Source organism: Amphiprion ocellaris, chromosome 10 (assembly GCF_022539595.1).
Source record: "Amphiprion ocellaris isolate individual 3 ecotype Okinawa chromosome 10, ASM2253959v1, whole genome shotgun sequence".
NCBI classification, from domain to species: Eukaryota; Metazoa; Chordata; class Actinopteri; family Pomacentridae; genus Amphiprion; species Amphiprion ocellaris.
In genome coordinates, this window is record NC_072775.1 from 15,364,737 (window position 1) to 15,385,960 (window position 21,224).

At 40.2% G+C, this 21,224-nt stretch overlaps 1 protein-coding gene across 1 annotated transcript; it reads right to left on the reverse strand.

Moving 5' to 3' along the window:
• Positions 1 to 754: 754 nt before the first annotated feature.
• On the reverse strand, positions 755 to 19,682 carry klhl24a (kelch-like family member 24a). Its single transcript, XM_023283520.3, has 8 exons — positions 19,451 to 19,682; positions 17,884 to 18,002; positions 16,943 to 17,787; positions 14,953 to 15,137; positions 10,848 to 10,966; positions 5,309 to 5,497; positions 4,316 to 4,504; positions 755 to 4,176 (listed from the first exon to the last, which is right to left on the reverse strand). The coding sequence occupies exons 2-8, from the start codon at positions 17,956 to 17,958 to the stop codon at positions 3,976 to 3,978; spliced, it is 1,803 nt and encodes a 600-aa protein (XP_023139288.1). The 5' UTR covers positions 17,959 to 18,002; positions 19,451 to 19,682; the 3' UTR covers positions 755 to 3,975.
• Between the last annotated feature and the right edge of the window lie 1,542 nt (positions 19,683 to 21,224).

Genomic DNA, 21,224 nt, shown 5'->3' on the forward strand with positions numbered 1-21,224 from the left:
TCATAGTCATGTCAGGATGCTTTACATAGTTAGGTCAAGATCTAACTAGACAGAGAGAGAGAATCCCAGTAGTTCCCTGGAGAGCAAACTTGGCGACAGTGGGGAGGAAAATAAGTGGGCAGTTGTTAACTAAAAATGTGTGGAATCTTCTGTTGTACAGCAGCTGTGGCTCCAGTCATTCAGCAAAAATCAGCTCTTTTTCTCTCATCTTTTGAATCAAGACCAATTTGCTGATATTACTTCAAATATCTACTAATAATTGGGCCAGATTTGTGCATCACAACAGCTGATTTTCACTTGACACTTCCTATGTATTACATATTGAGCCAAAACTCATAGAAATGTATGGTATGTAAACTGGGGATTCCAAACTGACTGTAGGTGTGGGAGTGAGTGTGCATGGTTGCCTGCTTCTCACAAAGTGTCAGCTGGGACAAGCTCCAGCTCTCCACGAACCTCGACAGGATAATGCAGGTGTAGTCAATAGATGGATGGATGTCTGTCTTGGAGGAGTTTTGGATTAAAAATTGGCTCAAGGATGACACACACCAACATTTTTCACTATAAATTAACCAGGCAATGAAAGACTCAGTTCAAAAATACATACATTCAGATATACCCAGCTACAGCTTGTGAAATAATGAGATTTTGATTAATACCTATGCAATCCCTCAACCTGAAACCAGGCAATATTTCTGTTGACTATTTCATTCTCAAAAACATTTCTCACTGATGACACCAGACAAGGCATTGGTACATAAAGAAAAACTTTATTGATGTGTCTTTTACACAAGTCAAACATTACATTTCAACATACTGCAGTTTACAAAAATCCAAAGCTTTCCCACAGTATGACAAAGAGCATCTGAGTAGAAAGTGGCATGAAAATATCTCATCACACATACAATAATAAAGATTAATGTCAAAATGATCTGATTTAATTGGCCACTCATGATTCTTTTATTAAGGCAATTTGGGGAAGCAGTTAACAGGTTAAAGCTCCCATCTTCCATGCAGGCACAGTTGTCGTTTTTCAACAAAAATGACCTTTGGAACTGAATCAATTCCACTTTGGCTTTTATCAGCATTCATATTCATCTCTGTTTATTAACTTTTAACCATCAGTTCTTCAGGGCTTGATTTGCGACATGCCATTTGAATGTTGGCATCAAATATCTCAGTGACACACAATCCCACAACTCACCACATCAAGCAAAATAATAAAAAGTTAAAAAAAAAAATCAGACCAGGCACAAAAACAGCAGATAATCTTATCAAAAGCAAACAATAATTGAAAGGTAATAATGAAAATCAATAAATCAGCACAACAGGACAGTATTTGTGTCCTATTTTGAGTAAATACTCAGTGAAATCACAGACGCACACACACTCAAACTCTCTTTCTCACTATTTAACTCCTACTTTGTTGCCTCATCACTTTCTTATCCCTCTACTCCTCTTGTTGGCCTCCTGAGTTACCCTAAGTATGTTACGCTGCTGAGGAGCATGGGTAGGCCTCGGGATGTTTTCTTTTCAGTGTGTACTACTGTTTAGCATCTGATACTGAACTCATTCAACTAAGCACATGCCTGGAGGATAGTTCAAGTTCAAATATCCGAACCTGTTTTTACCATTGTGGCTGGCAGATGGAATCAGCTGTGCTGTTTTTTCAGTCTGCTGTGCATTGCTGGGGAGTGACAAAGTCACTGATCCCTTTCGTCATCCTAAAATGTAAAGTCAAAACTCTCTCTCTTGACATTGTTGCCTTGCAGCAAATCTTGGTTTTTGTTAGAATGTCAGAGCATAGCAGGCAGTGGCCAACAGGAGGAGCTGACGGGCCCTTTTACTGTCTCTTCTCTACGTCACATGAAAGCAAAGAACATTTACTGATACAGTAAAAAAAAAAAGGAAATCATTGTCATATAATTCTACATTTAACAGGATTCTGTCAAAGTGCACAATTGGGGCTCTCAGTTACAAAAACACAATATGAAACCAAGAAAGAAATACATTTAAATACAGGTTAAACAAAGAAAACATATTAAAACATATTAAAGTTATATTCACAGCAATTTCTCTAGTCTATCAATACCAAAAGGTGACTTTTACTGACAATGAGCCACACAATCCAAAATCCTTGTCATTCAGAACTCTTAACACCTCTGTGTGAGGTATAGCACTGCTACACACACCACCTTAGCTGACCAGTAAACACATATACACACATACACACCTGGAGGTATCTTTGGTTACCCCGAGTTACATCTTTACATGTAAGTGTACAGGTGAAAGGTGCCAGCATCAGCATGAAGAGTTCCATTACAGAAGTTGGCAGTTGTGCAATGCTTACATTACAGCTCTTTGATAAACCTGCTTGGCTCCAACACATCCAGACCAAGTCGTAAAAGTCACATACATACATACCAAACATGCACACCACTTATTCAGAGCAGTCTTTGAGTTTGATCTACAAAGGCTTCTCACATCTACAAAACCACCCAAAAGCCCAGTACACCACAGAACTAACATTGATATAAAATTAGACACGCTAAAGCTAAGTACAATACAATAAAAATCCAATTATAAAAAAGTATAACTTAAAAAAATAAAATGTCAGTAATGAGTGTAGTGATAATAATTATAATGGAGCAAAATAAAGCTTTAGAGGAAATGTAGACGTAGAATGGAGATGAGCAAATGTGAGGTGAGGACACAGGTGGAAGGGGAACTGCATGGTGAGAAAAAAGGAAACAAAAGGACAGCGTCGACAGTGGCTATATTCCAATATTTTTGTGCAGCCTCTGTTCTTTATCTCTTCTCTTCCCTCCACTCTGTGTTGAGGCTGAGAGCTACTCATATGTACGACAGCTGATAGTGTGGGAGAGCAGCTGGCTGACTGTTTACCACATTTCTATCAGGTCATTTTTAGTATCAAGGGGGAGAGTTAAAAAATGGAGGAGAGTACTTTCATGTTACCAGCGCTGGGCTGTACTCTGCTGTATGAACATGTCTGCATTGGAGTGCCATAGGTGAAAGCTGACTTGGGCACTAATCTGTCATTCAAAACCAAATTCATAAACTCTTTCGGCTGACAGATCCCTCACGACTTTGTGTGAAAATGATCAGTGTTTTCCTATAAGCATTATTTTTGTTCATCAGCACTATCTGTGATCATTTCAACATAAGCAACCTAGATTTCACAGTCAGATTACTTTGCACAGCAATAAAAGCACAGTATTGGGATGTTACCTTTCAAACTCATAACCTGTTCAAATTTTAGAAATACTGATGAAAAGTTACAACTGTTTTAGGGATTTTAGCCATTTCAGTTAGTATAAAATCCATGAAATATGCAGTTGGCTATGCAAAATCTACTATCATTTGCAAATTCTGTTTGCTCTAAGCTAGCCAAGATCTAATTTGAATTGATTTGGTTGAATCAAATCTCTGTGAAAAGGTGTCACTTTGCACCACATATATGCTACCACACATATGTCTTCAATATTAAAAGTTATTTCTCAAAGCTCAAATTGCAATTGATATTCTAAGAAAAAAACATTTTTAGTAATTCCACTAGCAAACACATTTTTCTCCAAATATCTGCAGACTTCTGACGCATTGCTTCCCAACATTTTGTGCAGTTACTACTAATACAAGGTACATCTACTGTGCTTATCTGACTCCGCTTTAGCCCAGGTTACAGACAAGTCATTATCATTGTAATTACTAAGTATTTCCACAGAAGTGCTACAACTGTGGTACATAATAACAAAAGATTCACAGCAACACAGTGAGATTGCTACATGCTACTGTGAGGAAAGCTCACGTCTAACGTGGACTTAACTATTAAATGTGCCTCTTATTTTTAAAAAAAGTGTATGGTTATTTTGTGCTGTGTATGGGTTGCACTTAAAGAGTTCTTTAGTGTGTGCTCTCAAGTGAGTGTGTCTGTGTGTGTCTCTGTGTGTGTTTATGTCATTGTCTGTGGTACTTGTCATTGTAACGGTGGATGGTTACACAGCCATGGTAGGAGATAGGTCGTGGCATGGCTGCCACTCCTGTGATAATTCCTGTTGATGGATCGTAGCACAGGATGGTGTCTGTAGCTTCACCACTTTCCCCTCTGCCACCAAGGATGAAGATCTTACCGTTACATACTGACATGCCACAGCTCTCCTGCAAAAGAGAGAGAAAGAGAGATAGATAGAGTTAGAAAAGAAATTAAGAATGCAGCTTCAGAGTATAAAACAGAGCATTCTTGAAGATGAAGTCAATTTGTTCATGGAGTGCTCAGCATCAGCATTCAATTTATCACCTGTTTGTTAAAGGTGTGAACCACATGCATCCAGTAGTCCTCAGCAGGATCATAGCAGAAGATGGATTTGGTGAGACCCCCGCATACATAGATCAGGTTGTTAAGGGACACTGCTGTAATACAGCGCTTGGCAATTGGGATGCTGGCACGGAGTAACCAGGAGTCTGTCTCCGGATCATAGCACTGGACCTGTGACACAGAGGTACATGTAGTGGTGTTTTACAGAGATATAAAAAGGAAAGTCATATTCTCCATATATTTTTCAAATCTATGTCATTAGGCAGGAAAATAGTTGTTGAATAGACAAAAACTGAAATATGTGTATCTCGTTCCGTGGTTTTACTGACTACTTTGTGAGCTGACATAAGCTTGAGTCCATGTGGTTTTGCAAACAATCCAAGCATTCTCTCACTCACTTAACTTTAAAATAGCCTCCTTCCTAACAGTTTGGTCAGTGACTACGCCTAATGTGCAGAGAATCACACTCCAACAGATGACGACTTTTGGGATCTATGTAAATGACCCTGTTCGATGACTCAGGAGATATGGGGGCTCAAAGAAACTGTGATCAACATGCCATTTCGGCCATGCAGAGTTAGTGCAAGTAATCAGTAATGCAGTTAGCCAGCTCTTCCATGGAAGCAAAAAACTGCTTCAATAACAGTTAAGATTCCTGTGAAAGCCACTGCCTTCCTGTTTACTACTAGCAAGAAGCTGTCAGTCAAAACATAACAGAACTCTTCCAAGGTAGCCTATCATGCCCTGATGTTTTGGGCTTACTTTTTATTATCAATACAAACAAGAAATTTTAGCTTGTACTTTTGTGTTACTGTTCAGACAACACAATGACTTTGAAAAAAAAGCAATTTTGCACATGCCTTGTGTGTGTAAGGTATAATCAATGAAAAAAGGTTATCTGAGACAAAAAGCACCTAAACTGTCATCACTATGTGCTTGATTGTGTAGGTACAGGAGCACACATCTGTTTCCCACCTTGTCTGAACAAGTTTCGTCGTCAGGGCCTCCTCCAATGACAAAGAGCTTGCCAGCACAGCTGGCCACAGCTGGAGAGCTGACCGCCTCTTTCATGGGAGCCACCTCTGTCCAGCGGTTAGAGAAGGAATCGTAGCACTCCACACTGCTCAGGCGGGTCTGACCATCATAGCCACCCACAGCATAGACCTGAGGACAGACACGCAAACATTTATGGATCAGATGAAGAAGAGATTTCCACCTTGAAGCATCAGATGTGCATAGCAAACATTTTACAAAGACCAAGATGATGAAATTTAGAAAGATGATTACCTTTTACATATGCCACGCAAACAGAAACACACAAAATCATTAATCACTGTATTAAAGATATTTGTATTTAAGATTACCAGTCGCTGTGTATGAACAAGAGTTTGTTCATCAGCACTTAGAGAACCAGTTTATCAGGTGCAGAAGAAAGCTGATGTAATGCTTCTAAACGAACACAATTAGTCCTGCCCTTGTTGCCTTACATCAGTAATCACTGCACTGGACCCCTGCAGGCACCAGTGCATCTTCTAACCTTGAGCATCACTTCCTGTCAGTAACAACCAAACAATACCCTAAGCCACTCTTTTCTCCAAGCATACCTTTGTAAATGTCTTTGGGGTTTACAGTAACTCTGTCCTCTACTTCAACAGCACAATGTCTTGCAGTGGAACATCACTTCAAAAAAACATAGCCGTAAATACACATAAATCTGACTACAAGCTAAAGCAGCACAAGCTGGAGCATTGTGCATTGTGTTAACGAGTACCTTGTGGTTACATACACTACCTTCCTGGCGTGGAAAAAATGGCAACATGAACAAAATTGGGAAGGTGAGACATAAAGAATAGAAAGGAAAAAGTTTTAACAAAAGGCAGTGAAAGGTAAAGATTTGTTCTTCTATTCTGACAATAACATTCACGACAAAGAGAACACGTCAAAAATGCAAACATGGAGCAGCATGCTGGTTACGAGCATAACACTACTCATCAACAAGCCAGTCTTATGCAACTGAAACCCTTCAGGCTGTTCCTGTCTCTCCGCAAAGTCGGAAACACAAATAAGTACACAGGACAGAGACAGAAACAAAGAAAGATGGAGGGAAAGAAGGGGAGGAGAGAGCTGATAAGGCACATGGATATTTGTATTCAACACCTGAGAAATGCTGGATAACACCACCTCTTTTCCCAACTCAAAACCTGATGATCCGTACACTTGTAAACAGCTCAGGTGGTGTTTCCAAAGAAGTGTTGTCTCTGTGTGTCTGTGTTCATGTACTTTAGTTTCAGTGACAACACACAATTTATTCCCCATTTGGTGGATGGCAGCTGCCACGCTGTCATTTACAGAACAGGACTGCAGGCACGTAGACCAACTGAAAAGTATAGATTCTCTCTATCTTGATACAGCTGATTACAATCATTAAATATTGGTTGATTGTTGCTACAAATTAGTGACAGAGATGAAAAAGAAACATCTGGTCCTAAGAGATAAAGCTAATCAAGTGTAAAGAAAAGCTAATTAAGTGACATTCTCTAATGGCCTGGAAGCCAAGGTTCACCCATTCTTTTCACTTATCCCAAGTAATTTTATTCCAAGGGATGTTTGCCAGGGTTTAGAGATTTTGTCTCATTTCACAATATAATGCAAATAAACATCTATTTTTGTTTTGTGATGAAATAAGTATTGCAAAATTACAAACGCTGGCTAACCAAAATTGCATTCTACCAAAAAATATGTAAACTATCAAATGGTGAGGTCCATGGATTTCCCATAGTACTAGGTACAACAGATTTAAATGAGAAAACACAGTATGAATTTTATAATATGGGTGAATTGACCCTTTAAAGCCCCACTGAGGATATCCAGACACTAGCCTGTTTGAAGAGGGTAGTGGTTGGGGAGTGGGGGTGTAGCACTGGATCAGTCTTTTCCTCCTCGCCACTCTACACTCACTCGTTAAGACACTCCATATGGTTTCAATACACCATGAAAGTGTCAGTATATCAATACTGGCACATTTCACATAAGCCCGATGATCGTAGCACATACGTAATACTGACTAGATATACGTGGTTATCGCATAAATACTGAGCCAAACATAATTCAAACTCTCCGCGGACACACTTTCGGGCCCCCGAACGAGCACGTGCATGACTAATTTTACGACCATGTTTAAGTTGATGATGGCTGAATGATTGACTGCTTCCTTAACATGCAGGGAGGTGAGAAGACTGTGACTGAAACAGAGGCTGAGCGACTCAACAAGTGGAAAACAACATAGGAGAAAGACAAAGAAAGAGAGGTAGACAGAGAAAGAGAGGTAGACAGAGAGAGAGAGACAAAGACAGAGAGAAAGAGAGACAGACAGATAGAGAGCGAGCGAGCGAGAGAGAGAGAGAGAGAGACAGACAGGGAGAAAAAGAGAGAGACAGAGAGAGAGAGAAACATTATGATAGCTTAGAACAGCCGTCACTGAGTGCAGCCATAACAGGGAAAGGAAAACAAGTGGTGACCTATTTTAGCTTATACTCCGTAGAAACAAGACCAGTCCAACAGGACATCACACACTATAAGACAGTGACAAGTGTGTGTGTGTGTGTGTGTGTGTGTGTGTGTGCGTTCTTAACCCTTTATCCTTCTGAGAATTAGCTTAAGTTTAGACTTAAACTTAGTAAATGAATCAGTGTATGTTTAGTAAGACAAGAATAGGTGTGCTGATGTGTGCAAATAAATACATGATTTTTCCACTGAACATGCAAATTATTGGAATAGTTGCTTCTGGTGCAAATTCTTCATATTACAGCATGAACTTGCATATGTGCTCATTATACAGACTTGTTTACAACACTCAGCCTAGTTACTTCATAGTTGCAACTGGAGCATCGGTGCAGTTCACGAAAAGGGGAAATTACAGAGTGAATGAGGAAATGACTGGGTATAAACTCAGGAAGAGAGTGAACCAAATTCTGGGGAAAGACAACAGAAGAGATACTGTATGTTATTGAAGATCAAAGGCCAGACACAATCTGGAATACGACAAGAGCTGTTCACGAGAATGACCACTGCTTATCAGATGAAAGAATTCAGAGGAAAAATTTCAAATCCAAATACAAGAAAGTACAGTCATTTGAATCGCTAATGTTAAGAGCGTGTAAGGAAATGGCATGTAGAAGAAAACAAGAGACGGGGATGGAAAATGAGAACCCTTCCTGTGATTTACCATCTCCAAGGCGTGTGTTTTTGCTCAGACATTATAATACATATTTGCATTACTGATTCTTTTGGTCTATGTTGTGTGGCACAGGCCAGTTTAATGCTAAGCTGCATGAGTTCAAATACAGATACGGTACACAAAAATAGTGCAAATGAAGAAAAACTTCCACTGTGTTTGCACACTTTAACAACAAACAATTTTTGCATTCTACCACCTATAGCTATGTTAAACTGTAGCAATATGAACTTGTTTTCACCATATCATGACATGTGACTGGAGTTAATTACTGACTTTCATAGCCACAGCGTGACCATACAGCTCCACTGTGGTGGAAGACCAGCATGTAGATCAAATGCACACGTCTACTTGTTGTGGTAAGGCAATTAACTATTTTAGGTTTTCCTAGAAGTCACGGACAGCCCAATACAGACTGGCTTAAAGCTAACATCCAAAAAATAAGGGAAAGATGTTTCCATCGTTGCTGCAAATGTCAACAATTCCCTGCGTTAAGTCCTCTCTAAAAAAGTAAATAACGTTTGGCATCAGGCCAAAGTTTGTGAAGAATACTTGTACATGTGTGCATTTGTACACATGACGGCCAAAGCACACCACACAGCTGTTTGTGAGTGATGTGTTAGCCTAAACCATCCGTGTCAATGCTGTGAATGCTTCAGTCAGTAGCTGTTCTTAAATATGCAACACGAGTGACAAATAACTACAGTTTAGAAGCTTTTCATTGGGTAAAAATGCCTTTCTAATACCAGTGGTCGTAATCTGTTGTGCATTCAGATGGTCTTTACATCAGAAATGCTATAAATGCAAATGCTATGAAGATAAACTTGACTGTCTAGTTTAGGAGCATTTCAAAACACAATATGTAACCATTGCCTATGTTTCTAACATGTAAAACAGATGCTTTAAAGGTGAAGAATATAGTTATTAAAACTAATGATAGAGTTTCGTTTCAAGCAGGTGAAGTTCAGAATTTCACAGAAATGTAAACTGTACATATTTTAGTGTGCTGAAATTTGTTGACATATGCACAACAGTGTGTGTTTACAGACTCATCAGGAGCAGCTCCAGGCTTATGTTATTGAGAAGAAGCACATGAAGCATGATACAGGCGAGTGGACTAAGCTAGTCCTGAACTTGGATGTGTAAAATGCTGGCACACATCCAGTAAACTCCCACTGCCCTCAAACAAGAATTTCCACCTGCCCTGTACGAAAGAGTGTAAATAGCAACAGTTCAGCAAGAGTAAAGCAATGGTCGAGGATTACTGATCAGCTTACAGGCAGATATTGGCGTCACTCAAACTTCACATCCAAACTGGTGCCAGACCTGACACTCATATACAGTAGTATACAGTGTACAGGGGACTATGAACAGAACTTTGTAGGAATAACTACAAGCAACAGCTGATTATTTTCTATGTGCAGGGTAAATCAGCTACTCTGTTCCTGTTTCCTGAGGAACTTGTTTGTCTGCCACTTTTAAGAAATTAAACTTCCTTCTTTCTGTTGAATCTGTTCCTATGTATCCAGGACATGTGAGATGAGCTGGCACCAGCCGTTTACAAACCTCGAGGCAACACACAGATATGTTACACACACAAAAATGCCATTCTTTGACACAAAGCACCTTCAGAGACTAACAAAGAAGAACTCTGATAGCACAAAGCAGGTTACAGTCGGATGTGACTGGAATAGGTATGAGAGTGGCCTCTTTTCTTCCACTGATTAATGAATCAGGGTGAAGCCTAGATACTTAAGGGGGACCTATTATGTTCAATTCCATCTCTATATTTTTGTATTCTAAGACTTCAAGACAGTAGCTTTGCATGATTCACAGTTTTTAAAAATCCTTATCTCATAGTATTCGCTATACAACTGACAATGTATCATATGACAAAACACAAGGAAAAGAATGTGGCTCCTTTCCTATAATGTCAATCATCCCTTACTATGGAAAGCCCTTGGTATGCTTAAAAACACATTCCTTCGAGCCTGCAGCGATTCCAGGTGACTCCACAGAATTTCCTGTGTGCAAATGTCCAACTCTGTTTTGTCTCAGATAAGTTAACACCTAAATGAGTAAGTAATAGAGACAGTGATGAGGCTCTGAATGAAAATCGTAGCACTGGAGCATGAAACACTCATGTGGTGTTGCTGTGTTTCTATCACTGGTAAAATGTGATGCAAAAATATAGTCAATTCATATATTAGAGGCATCTGTGATGTGGTCCACAGAAATCTTGATAATGATTCATAAATTTGGATTGAGGACCCTTCTTACCTTCCCCAGTAGGACACCCATCTTGTGCCTCCAGCGGCCTTTGTTAAGAGAAGCCACTCTGATCCACAGATTGAGCTGAGAGTTATACATCCACACATCCCTGCTGTTGATACGACCACCTAAAAACACAGAAGGACTCACGTTTCAGATGCTGTCAACAATACTGTTACTTTGAGTTTAGTCGTACTAGAAGATTGAAAATGGTGATATAGTCCTTTAGTAATACCAATATTTTTAAATCACACTGATCTAATATAAGAGAGTTTAAAAAGTTTGTGATTAAACCTGAGCTGTTCTTGGTGAAAACCCAGCTTTGCTTAGTGTGTTTTTGTGAGAGAAATGTGTTATGTGTTATCGTCAAACCAGGCCAGAGTTGTAAGTCTTATCTGACTTTGACCATAACTGGGTCTCGAGTTCACCTAGCAAATAAAAGGTTTCCTTACATTACAGGCAGCTGAACACACAGCACGTTCCCTATTTAAATGTGCACATGCACACACACACAATATCACCTTTTAATTTGTATGCCCAGAGGATGAGTAACCGTCAGTTTTATTAGTGACTATTGAGACAGTGCGACCCAGACACATTTTTAACAGGCTCTAACATGTGCTCCATCTCTCTCTCTCAATAACCCCTTGTGCTGCGCAAACGTTTTACAGCACATATGCATACATGATGACATGTAGATTAAGTGAAAAAATAGTCTTCCATAGTCAGATATACCTCCAAAGCACTGTGTCAGCTGCACCCACTATTATTCTGCTCTAGGGGGAAAAATGTTCTGACTTGTTTATATTTCTTAAAACCAAACACAACCTCTTAGGTGGGCTGAGCTGTGGATGCAGTGACAGTGCCCCTGCAAAACAGTAAGTTGGAGTGTTTGGTGGAACATTTGCACATGGTGAGGTGAGCATTGCCATTAAAAGGCTAATTCCTTGTAATAAAAAGCACCACAGAGACGTGACGATAAAAAAAAGCAAACATACTTTGATAATAGTGCCCTAGACGTTGTTGTTTCCAGTAGTGTTTGAAAGTCAAACAAGTCTACATCCAGTGAGTTCGACTACTGAACAAAAAGGGTTGTCAGTAAAGTTGAAGAGGAAAAATGGAATGCTATCCAATATTAAAAAGAAAAAAATAAGGGAATTTTGTGGTGAACGGGTTATCACTGTTATGCTGTTAGAATCAGAAACAGTTATTCGCTGGCTTTTATCCAGAAAGAAGAAGTTTACTGTCTTGGCGTTTAGGTGCAGCATGGATACCAACATGATTGAACCACATAAACAGAAAGGTCAGTGACAATCTGTGTAATTTCACACCAGGACTTAAATTGATTGCATGTTGATGACACCAGTCAATAAAATACAGATTCTGAAAATTAATAAGAACACTTCAGCCTTCATATCACATATCTCCCCGTAAAACTCCTTCAGTGAAGAAGAGTTACCTTCTAAACAGCAGGGATTCAAAAATAATAATCCTAAAACATTTCAAACCAAATCAAACATTTCTCAATCCATTCTTATTTGTTGTGGTTCTGTCTACAATGTTCTGTTGGGTGTTTTCTTTGTACAGCACCCAAATGTGTAATAATATGGTGTAATGATAAAAGCATAGCCTGTCTGTGTAAACAAAGATGTCTAGGCCGTGTTCAGCTATCACATCCAAACAAAGCAAGAGTTTTAACTGGCTGACAGACAGACTGAACAGGTGGGTACAGACAATAGGTATGTATTTCACTCTAACAAAAAAAATATCCTTCTTCAATGGTTATCACATTAAATAACCAGTGACTATACATGTCTACTTCTGTTTTTCGTTGAGGCATAATATAGGTTCATTAATTAAGGTTGTGTCATTTTGTATTGTACTGCAGCACAGACAAAAGGGAACAAGACAGGCAAGTTAGCCGCAGCAAGTGTCTGTTGGATAGTCTGCTGGATAGTCTAAGAGCCAGACAGTCTGCTGCCCTTGAGGCTTCTGCAGTTAAAAGAGTTGCATGACGAAGACATGTTGATGGAGGATTTACCACTTCAAAGACAGACTTGTGAATCTACAAAGCCAGTTATAAATGAACTGCTTCCTTGAGAAAGGGGGCTGTTTCTCTCCAAAACCTTCAGTTGGTCAAGTCCTCCAGCTGAAGATGGGGAGGACCGCTACTAATCACTGTTTTTAAGGAACAAGAATCTGTGACTTTGGGAGGTCCCACCATGATTTGTGTGACAGTTCTCTGAAAGTTATGCATTGCTTACATTTATTTTCAGTTTTACTGCTAATGGTAATGACCTTACTCAATATGTCAAACAATTCCAACATATGAGAAGGAAACTTGCGACTATGACATGTAACCATTTCTAATACGGGACAAGCACATGCGTTTCAATGCTTACTAGCTGATAATACACTATCCAAATGACTGCCATGTTATTGATGTATAGAGTCAGTGGTGGCCAGACTTCCTGTCCCAAGACAGAGAGACCAAAGATGTTTTGTGTAGCCAGCTGAGTCAAATCCTATTTAAGACCACAGCTAACTGCAGCTGTGCTAGAGACTGGAGGCCCAGTAAGGTATTTGCACCAGTTTCCAGTGAGGAGAGGTGTGGACAGAGAGAGAGAATGGAGGTGCAGGAATGTAATCGAGGCACAGTGCAAGATAAAAATAAACTTAACAAAAGTGGATTAAATGCATCAAAACACATATGGAAAACAAAGACGGAAAATGGGACAACAAAGATCATGATATGCGATAAAGTAGTGGTGCGTGTGTTTGTGTGCGACAGCGAGAAGTGGAGGAGGGGTATGTTGACTTTTCTGGCAGCACTAGAAGATAGATTGATAGCACACACGTGAGGACTTGGCACAGTGAGCGAACACTGCACACTCTGCTGAAGGGGAAAACTTTCTTTTTTTCTCTATATCTCCTTTTTTCCCCCGTGACCTATATCATTCAACTCCTGTTTTTGGCTATGTAGATTCTGCAGCTATACAAAGCATGTCTGAACATGAGCAGTCCTAGTAGGCACATCAGATCCCCTGTCAATGCCTTTTCTTGGAAATTTCACAGAAAAAGAAAACCCGATAACCTCCACACTCTCAATCCAAGGCATCATGCACACAGCATAAATACAAAATGATTTTTGACTTGGCAACTACCTTCGCTCTGAGATTATTTGTTAAAAATGAATGAGGTAATATGAATGTCGTGTTTATCCCAGGTCTTTTTTTTCCTGTAAAGGAGGCTTACACCATACTTGGACCAGGTTCAGTTTTTTTTTTTTTTTTTTTTTAAATCCAGCAGTCTTTCCAGGAGGTCCCAAGAGTTTATATACTTCAGGTTCTTATGTATTTCAAAAAGTTTTCACAATACAATATATGTCAGCAGTCTCAAATTAAACTATGTCATTAGATGATGCATAGGTAGATCTGAGGAAGTTGCTGAACCAATGTGAAGGTGGTGACCTGGATGACAGGCCAATAGGAAGACAGAGAAGGACCAAGCTGGCCAATGAAGGCGTCTCTCGGTACAGAGAATGGAGAGTGCATCCAGATGTTGCTCATATTTTCCTTCAACTCAAACAGGCTGAGGCTGTAAAAATAACACTGGGAAAACAGCCACAACGGCTTTTCCTGCCACTCCACAAGGAGATTAAATGGCAAGTCAAGTACAGATTGACTGTGTCCCCTAAAACTATACTGGTGGCTTTTTGTTTTAGGGAACGAGAAGTCTTAATAATAATTAAGGCAACCAGAACATATTAAGTGAAAACACAGTGTAATAACATTAATAATACAGTAATAAAATCAATGACTTCAAAACTGTCCTAATTTTTATCAGCCAAAACGACATTCTTGAATTAGAAAAAAAAAAAATCATACATTCATTTCTATATGGTTAAAATTAAAAGGCATAACATGATAAGGAAATTGTGGCTTAAGCTTGGATAGATGCAGCAACATTTAATATTTAATTCAACATCTGTCAAGTTGGCTAACTTGGAAGCATTATCGAAAGCATTATAAACCTGACATATAGTTTTGTGAATTTCAAGCCTTGCTAGAAGCATGATTCTGAACTTATTACAATATATGTAGCAGGATCTTACCTGACACCAGAATGTCATTGCGGAGGGCACAGACAGCATACTCTGACTTGGTGAACTCAGGTAGTTTGGCCAGTGATTTCCATTCTCCTGTGACTGGATCATAGCATTCAGTGTAGGGCAGGTTGAAGCCTCCCACCCGCTCACAGCCACCCACCACGACAATTACCTCTGAGTAACCAGTCGACCTGTACAGAAGGGAGCAAGGAAGTTCAGACAGAGGGAGAGACGTGGAAATTAGAGATGAAGGGAGAGAAAAACACCACAGCTGAAGCAAGCATAAAAACACAAATGAAAGAATAATATGTTTCCATCATAAGGCACCTGAGAGGAGTGAACAGATGACAGGCAAGGTGTCTAATTAAAATACTGTATATGTGTAGGCCTCTATAAAGGATATGCTTACATGTAAGCATACGCATGTCAACACTTGGAGGGATTTATAATTACAGAAGGTAGAATTTAGTGTTGCGACAGGAAAACAGTGGTTTCCACAGCAATAGCTTCATTCACCTTCAAGGCAAAGTTCCATTTACAATGAAGGCATCAGTCTGGGGTTCAACAATAACACACTTGGGGCAATACTTCAGCTGAATTTCCATGATCACAAAGCTTTCTTCTTTGGCTGCTCAAAAACATGCTGGGGATATGACCACATTTCCTAGGGGACAGCTAATTAACAACAGCTTCTTTTCTTTCTGTGCTTTTGTAACACAACAACACCAGATATAGTTTCGTGTAATGTGTAAGCAGTTATGTGTCTTCGCATGTCTGTTTACTTGGCATGTGATAGATTGCACTTCGGGTACAGGTAGTGGTTCAGGGTTGTTTCAAGGGTCTGTACACATTTATGAGACAGTCTAGCCCAGGAGCGGTTAAACCTTGTTTTGTGTGTGTGTGTGTGTGTGTGTGTGTGTGTGCATGTGATCAGTTATATTCTAGAAGCTTCCCAAGGGAGGAGAAGCCCTGGTGTAGACACAGAAGGGGAGAATCATGCATCTGTTTTGAGCAGGAGAGGATTTCGCCCTCAGGGCAAACGAAGCCCGCAGTACAGGGACCGACTGCTTGATTGACTTGCTGATCTGAACAGATCTGTCTCGATACTGACAATGCACCTGAAACACACGTCACACAGCCTTAGTAGCTGACAACTGGTACTTTAACCCTTACAGCAGGTCTATCAACAAAAGCAGCTGCACTGTTGTTTGTTGTACAGCAGTCTACCATGCAGTCCATTTAGGATCTCTTTCATTAGGTTTCCGTCAGCACCAGTCTTTCTCCTTTATTAGAGATTACATTCTAACAACTAACAGGAAACATCAAACAAACAGCCAAAAAACACTAGAAATAAAAGCCTATTTGAAAAGCAGGTATAAGGTGAACAGGTGTGGACACTTGGATCCAAAACATCTCAGTGAGGTGAGTTACACTGCTGGTATGATAACAAGACTCAACATTTCATGATTGCCATTTCTTGCATCACATCATTTTTTTCTTGTCAGTCGACCAGTCTGTGTACGAACATGCCCTGCTTCCCCCATTATCATTTCCATTTCAAAATAGGCCTACAAAACAAAGCTCATTCAATGACACACTTGTCTGTTCAGTACAATAACACTCCCTGTCTCTCTCACGCTCACACGCACAGACAACAACAACAACACTGCTAAGAGCACCAAGTTCATGCGGAAGTTGTAACCTCTAGCTATATAATATGTGATAAAAGATTAACTAAGTGCTCAAAGAAAGTGTTCTCCTATATTAAATTGATCTCTATCATCACAGCAGAATAAATTACTTAAACCAACAAAACAGAAAAGATTACACAAATCTGGCTTTCAATAAGAAAGATCAGTGCATGTATCAATGTGTCATTCCTGTGACTGTTGCGCAGCATGTACTGTCAGTTAACAAGTCATACTACTTCAACGGGTTATCATATCTAGGGTATTTGTCATCTCCTTCATGCCTAGGAAGTTAACACTTTACTGACCTGCGTGGACGAGTTCTGGGTGACATCATTTCATTTCCTAACACGTGGTAGCGCCTGGCCTCATGAAGAAGGTGGTAGCACTCTGGAGCGTTCTGGATGAGCTGATCTCCCTCCACAGTCTGGACAAAGTAGTTGGGGTGCAAAAGCGGCAAGCGAACATGGTGCAGGAGAGCCTTCAGCATGGGCCTCCTGTGCTCCACACTGTGGTACACCCATCGCATCACTGCCTCAAACACCACCTCCTCCTTACCGATGGACAGCTCATCACTATTTATGTACTCTTCCAGCTCTTCTTGGTGCAGGTCAAGGAACTCTTCATGCTGAGCGACCTCTGAGAAGTTGGCCAGGGCGTAACTACGGCAGCGGCTGGCTAGCTGCTTCAGAGAATGTGCTTCTGCAAAGCGCTGAATGCCCAGGCAGTTGCATGGATCCAGCTGGTCCTCCAAGAACTTTGCACAGGCATCACGCAGTGTGGTGATCTGGAAGAGACTGGAGGTTTCGAAGAGGAACTGGACATTCTCAGTGGTGATCTTGGCGCGGCCGGTGTAAACATAGGTGAGGAAGGAGTCCATCGCCTCAGCCAGGATGCCGTTGATCTCAACCAGCATCTCACGACTCTCACGGTGATCGTTGCAGAACATGGCTCTGAAGTAGGAGGAGCAGGCAGAGAGCACAGCACGGTGGCAGGGGAACTCACGGCCCTGCACGCTGATGACCACATCGGTGAAAAGACGGCAGTCGCGAAACTCATTGAATACCTGCAGGATGCCCTCTGAGTGTGAGGAGCCGGAGCAGAAGTCCAAGATATCCTGGCTGCCCAAAGTTTTGGATTCAACCTCAAACACCTTAGAAGACAACAACATGTAGAAAGATGTATGAAATTTGTGACTTGAGACAAAAGTTTCAATACAGAAAACATTAAAATTGTTTGTGTGTAGCACCTTGCGTTTGACGGCGGGGGAGTCTCTGATGCCAGAGTCCTCCCTGTTCAGCCTCCTGCCCAGAATCAACACCATGGCGACCACCTTCAGTGTAGACCTTCTCTAAGCTTTAGGATGACCTGCGGATGGTAAACAGGTAGCACAGTACTATTATAACAAATGTATCCGTGACATATCACTATACACTATTAAAATAGCAGCCTATCAGATGTGGTAGTACGGGATAGGCAGGGAATGGTCATGAATGCATAAATAGTAATCTAATTGGATCACTCATCTACAAATTGAGAACATTCACCACGGGCAAACAAAGCATTCAGAGCAGAGCCACAAAGCATGTGTGAAGAATGAAAACACGTGAGCCTCATAAACAAATTTTTTAAGCCCATGGGATAGAGATAAACTGTCTTACATCACAGGTCAAGAAAAAGGCGTTCAAGGAATACATTCTAAACTGCACACAACTTTGCGTGACACTTCCTGGAGCTTGCTTGCCATTCATGTGTAACAGTTGTACCCTGCAGCACAATGGACTGCACGTGGTGCAAGATGACAAAGAGACACAGGCGGGAGAGAGGTTCAGCAACGGTTGGAGGGCCAACCTACATGTCAGTCAGGTTTGTTTCGAAAGAGAGCGGGGGCAGGGATGCTATCAGACACAGCATAATGATTGAACAAGTGCAAAGTCAGAGCTACTGATAACCTTGAGTTATGTTTTCTGTTTTTGTTACACCAGCAGTCTTTTGATGTGTCTCTGCAAGAAAAAAACACATCCATCAAACAGCCAAGGTTCCCCGCTGAGATTGTGTGTTTATTTGAAGTTCCAAAGTTCTTCAGGGTATTTAATGAAAACGTTAAAATATTTTCTCTAAGGCCATGGTGCTTATTTTATAATTAGCATCAGGTCTGGCCTTTGCTCTTATGAGGTCATTTATCTGTTGTTATTTTTAACTCGACAGACTTCACCTATTCACGTGGGTTCCGTGTCAACACCTCATTGAAGTCATGTAGACCGGAGGACAGGTTTATCCAGCGAGGTCTGACGCAGATTAACTTAATGACTAATACACACTGAGAAGTAAACAAATATAATATTATATAAGTAAACAATACGCATAAAATTAAATACAGCAGTTTTACATTACTGTCTCAGTGGCTGCTGTAGCACAAATTAAATGAAATTAATTTTAAATTAAAATTAGCTTATGCCAACAAAACACCTGGCATTTATTGCTTGTTAGCTAACAATATTATCAGGTGTTGAAGTATGGCAGGATTATACACATTTTATGTATTAATTACGGACTTTAAGCTAAAATGTATATTAATATATGGTCAGATAACAAAGTTTGCACAAAAAAGCGAAGTTATGTGCTTCGGTTTAGCTAATTAGACAAAGGAGACTTGGCTCGTGCCGACCGTTAACCGTTGAATATACTTTTAAAAAAAAAAAAGTAGCTCCGCTGTTGCTTAGCTCAGTATGTTAAGACAAATTCAACCAAAAAGCAAGAAATAAAGCAAATTCAAGCACTTAAAAATGTATTTAGCTACAGACACTCACTGTTACCTTAAGCAGAAGTTTCCAGATGAAGCTTCCTCTTCTGTTTGAAGTGGGGGAAAAACAAACAAAAAAAAGGTATGGAGGAAAAAAATATCTGTCCTGAACAAGTTTAGCAGTATCTTTTAACAATGCCTACTCTCGAAAGGTTACGAAACATAAAGTGAGCTGAAATTCAGCCGGGACATTTTGACTTGTGGTGATGACAAAAACAAAGACTTCCAACTGGCTAACTGTAAACACAGAACCCATATATACTTGTCAGCTGAAAAAAAAAATCCATCCCCACTGCGCCCACTCGGCTGGTGCTACTGGTGCATCTTGGGTAACGGAGTTCTACTTATAAGGTGTCGCTGAGATTTGCTCAATAGGAAAACAACAGTTCCCAGGCTCCTGTGGTTCTCCACGTGGCTTCCCTTTGTTTGCAAACAAACACAACTTTTGGAGGAGAAAAAGTCGAGAAGTTGTGACAGCGGTTGAAGAAAACACGGAAGATAATCAAAGTTTTAACGCATTACTCGCATGGACATACAGAGGATAGTTAGTAACGCAATATAGGCAATAAATAGTAGACAGACGACATTAAGTCGAATTTATGACACGTTAAAAAAACGCAGCCCTAGGGAAGTGTATTTAAATAGTTATATAGACTAATATGCAATGACAGACATAAGGAGTAGTGTGAAGGGTTTTGCTTTTAAAAAAAAAAACATCTGACTGTAATGTGACCCTTTGAACACGTGAAAACAGGATGAAACGAATCATGTCACGGTTTTTTTTTTCAGGTGAGAAGGAAGGAGGAGCCTAGTTGGAACAAAGGATGTCACAACTTCCTTACCCTGTTGCAAAATATTTCTGAGAGCCCCGATTGGATTCCTTGAAAGGACCCCACGATGTTTTCAGTGCCCAACAGCGTTTTGAACCATGTGCTACTAGTACTGGCAAGAAGCTAGGCCAGTACACACAAATATTTTTTTTTCATACAAATGAACACTGGCAAACGTACTACAAATTAAAGGAATATCTTGTTCCCGATCCTGGTTGATACTGACAGAGAGGAATCACCCTTATCATATAATGATACATTTCTTTCACGATTTCTTCCAGCCTTCGCATTCACCAAATCTCCGTCTAATTGTGAGAGTTTAGCCCATGTTAAGACAGTGTTCTTCACCACTATCATCAAAACACCAAATGAGGTAATATCTTTTGGTAGAACTCCAGTAAAGTTAGAGACATGGAGAATCAATGCCAAGGTTCACTGAAGCTCTTCTCATAGTGCACTTGGTGGCCATTTTAACACTTTATGTTACCCTTTTCCTTTAATTTGTCACCCGTCTTTATATAAAAAGAGGAATGGGTCACAGATTCACACAGTGCTGCATTTGTCACCACCATGATTGTAAACCTTCATCTCACCGTCACGACTTTCTAGCTCTAAAGTCATGTAGGTACAAACAAAGACCTGTTGCTACTATTACCACAAATAATTCACACTAACAGGACCACTCACAAGATGAGACGCTCAGTATCGACATCTCCAGCTCAATAAGAAAAATTAAGAAACAGAAGACCTTTGTATAGGTCAGGAATGTGTGAGAATACTGCACATGGGTTTGTTTTGGTCTTCAGGCACCAGCTGTTTGAGTTCGCCAGAACAAAACTGTGTAATCAGAGAAGACCACATGGAAGATTAGCAAGTTAGTGTCACTGACAAGAGCAAAAGGCTTTGTGGAGAACAGATAAATCAGGCAGCACAGACATGAATCAGATATGCAGCATT

Excerpts from the sequence above, each read along its gene's own strand:
- klhl24a (XM_023283520.3), bottom strand. The coding sequence starts at position 17,958 with ATGGTGTTGATTCTGGGCAGGAGGCTGAACAGGGAGGACTCTGGCATC. Across the intron at positions 5,498-10,847 it reads TGGGTGTCCTACTGGGGAAG|GTCTATGCTGTGGGTGGCTA; the intron begins GTAAGAAGGGTC and ends GTCTGTCCTCAG. Across the intron at positions 4,177-4,315 it reads TTCACACCTTTAACAAACAG|GAGAGCTGTGGCATGTCAGT; the intron begins GTGATAAATTGA and ends TCTCTTTTGCAG.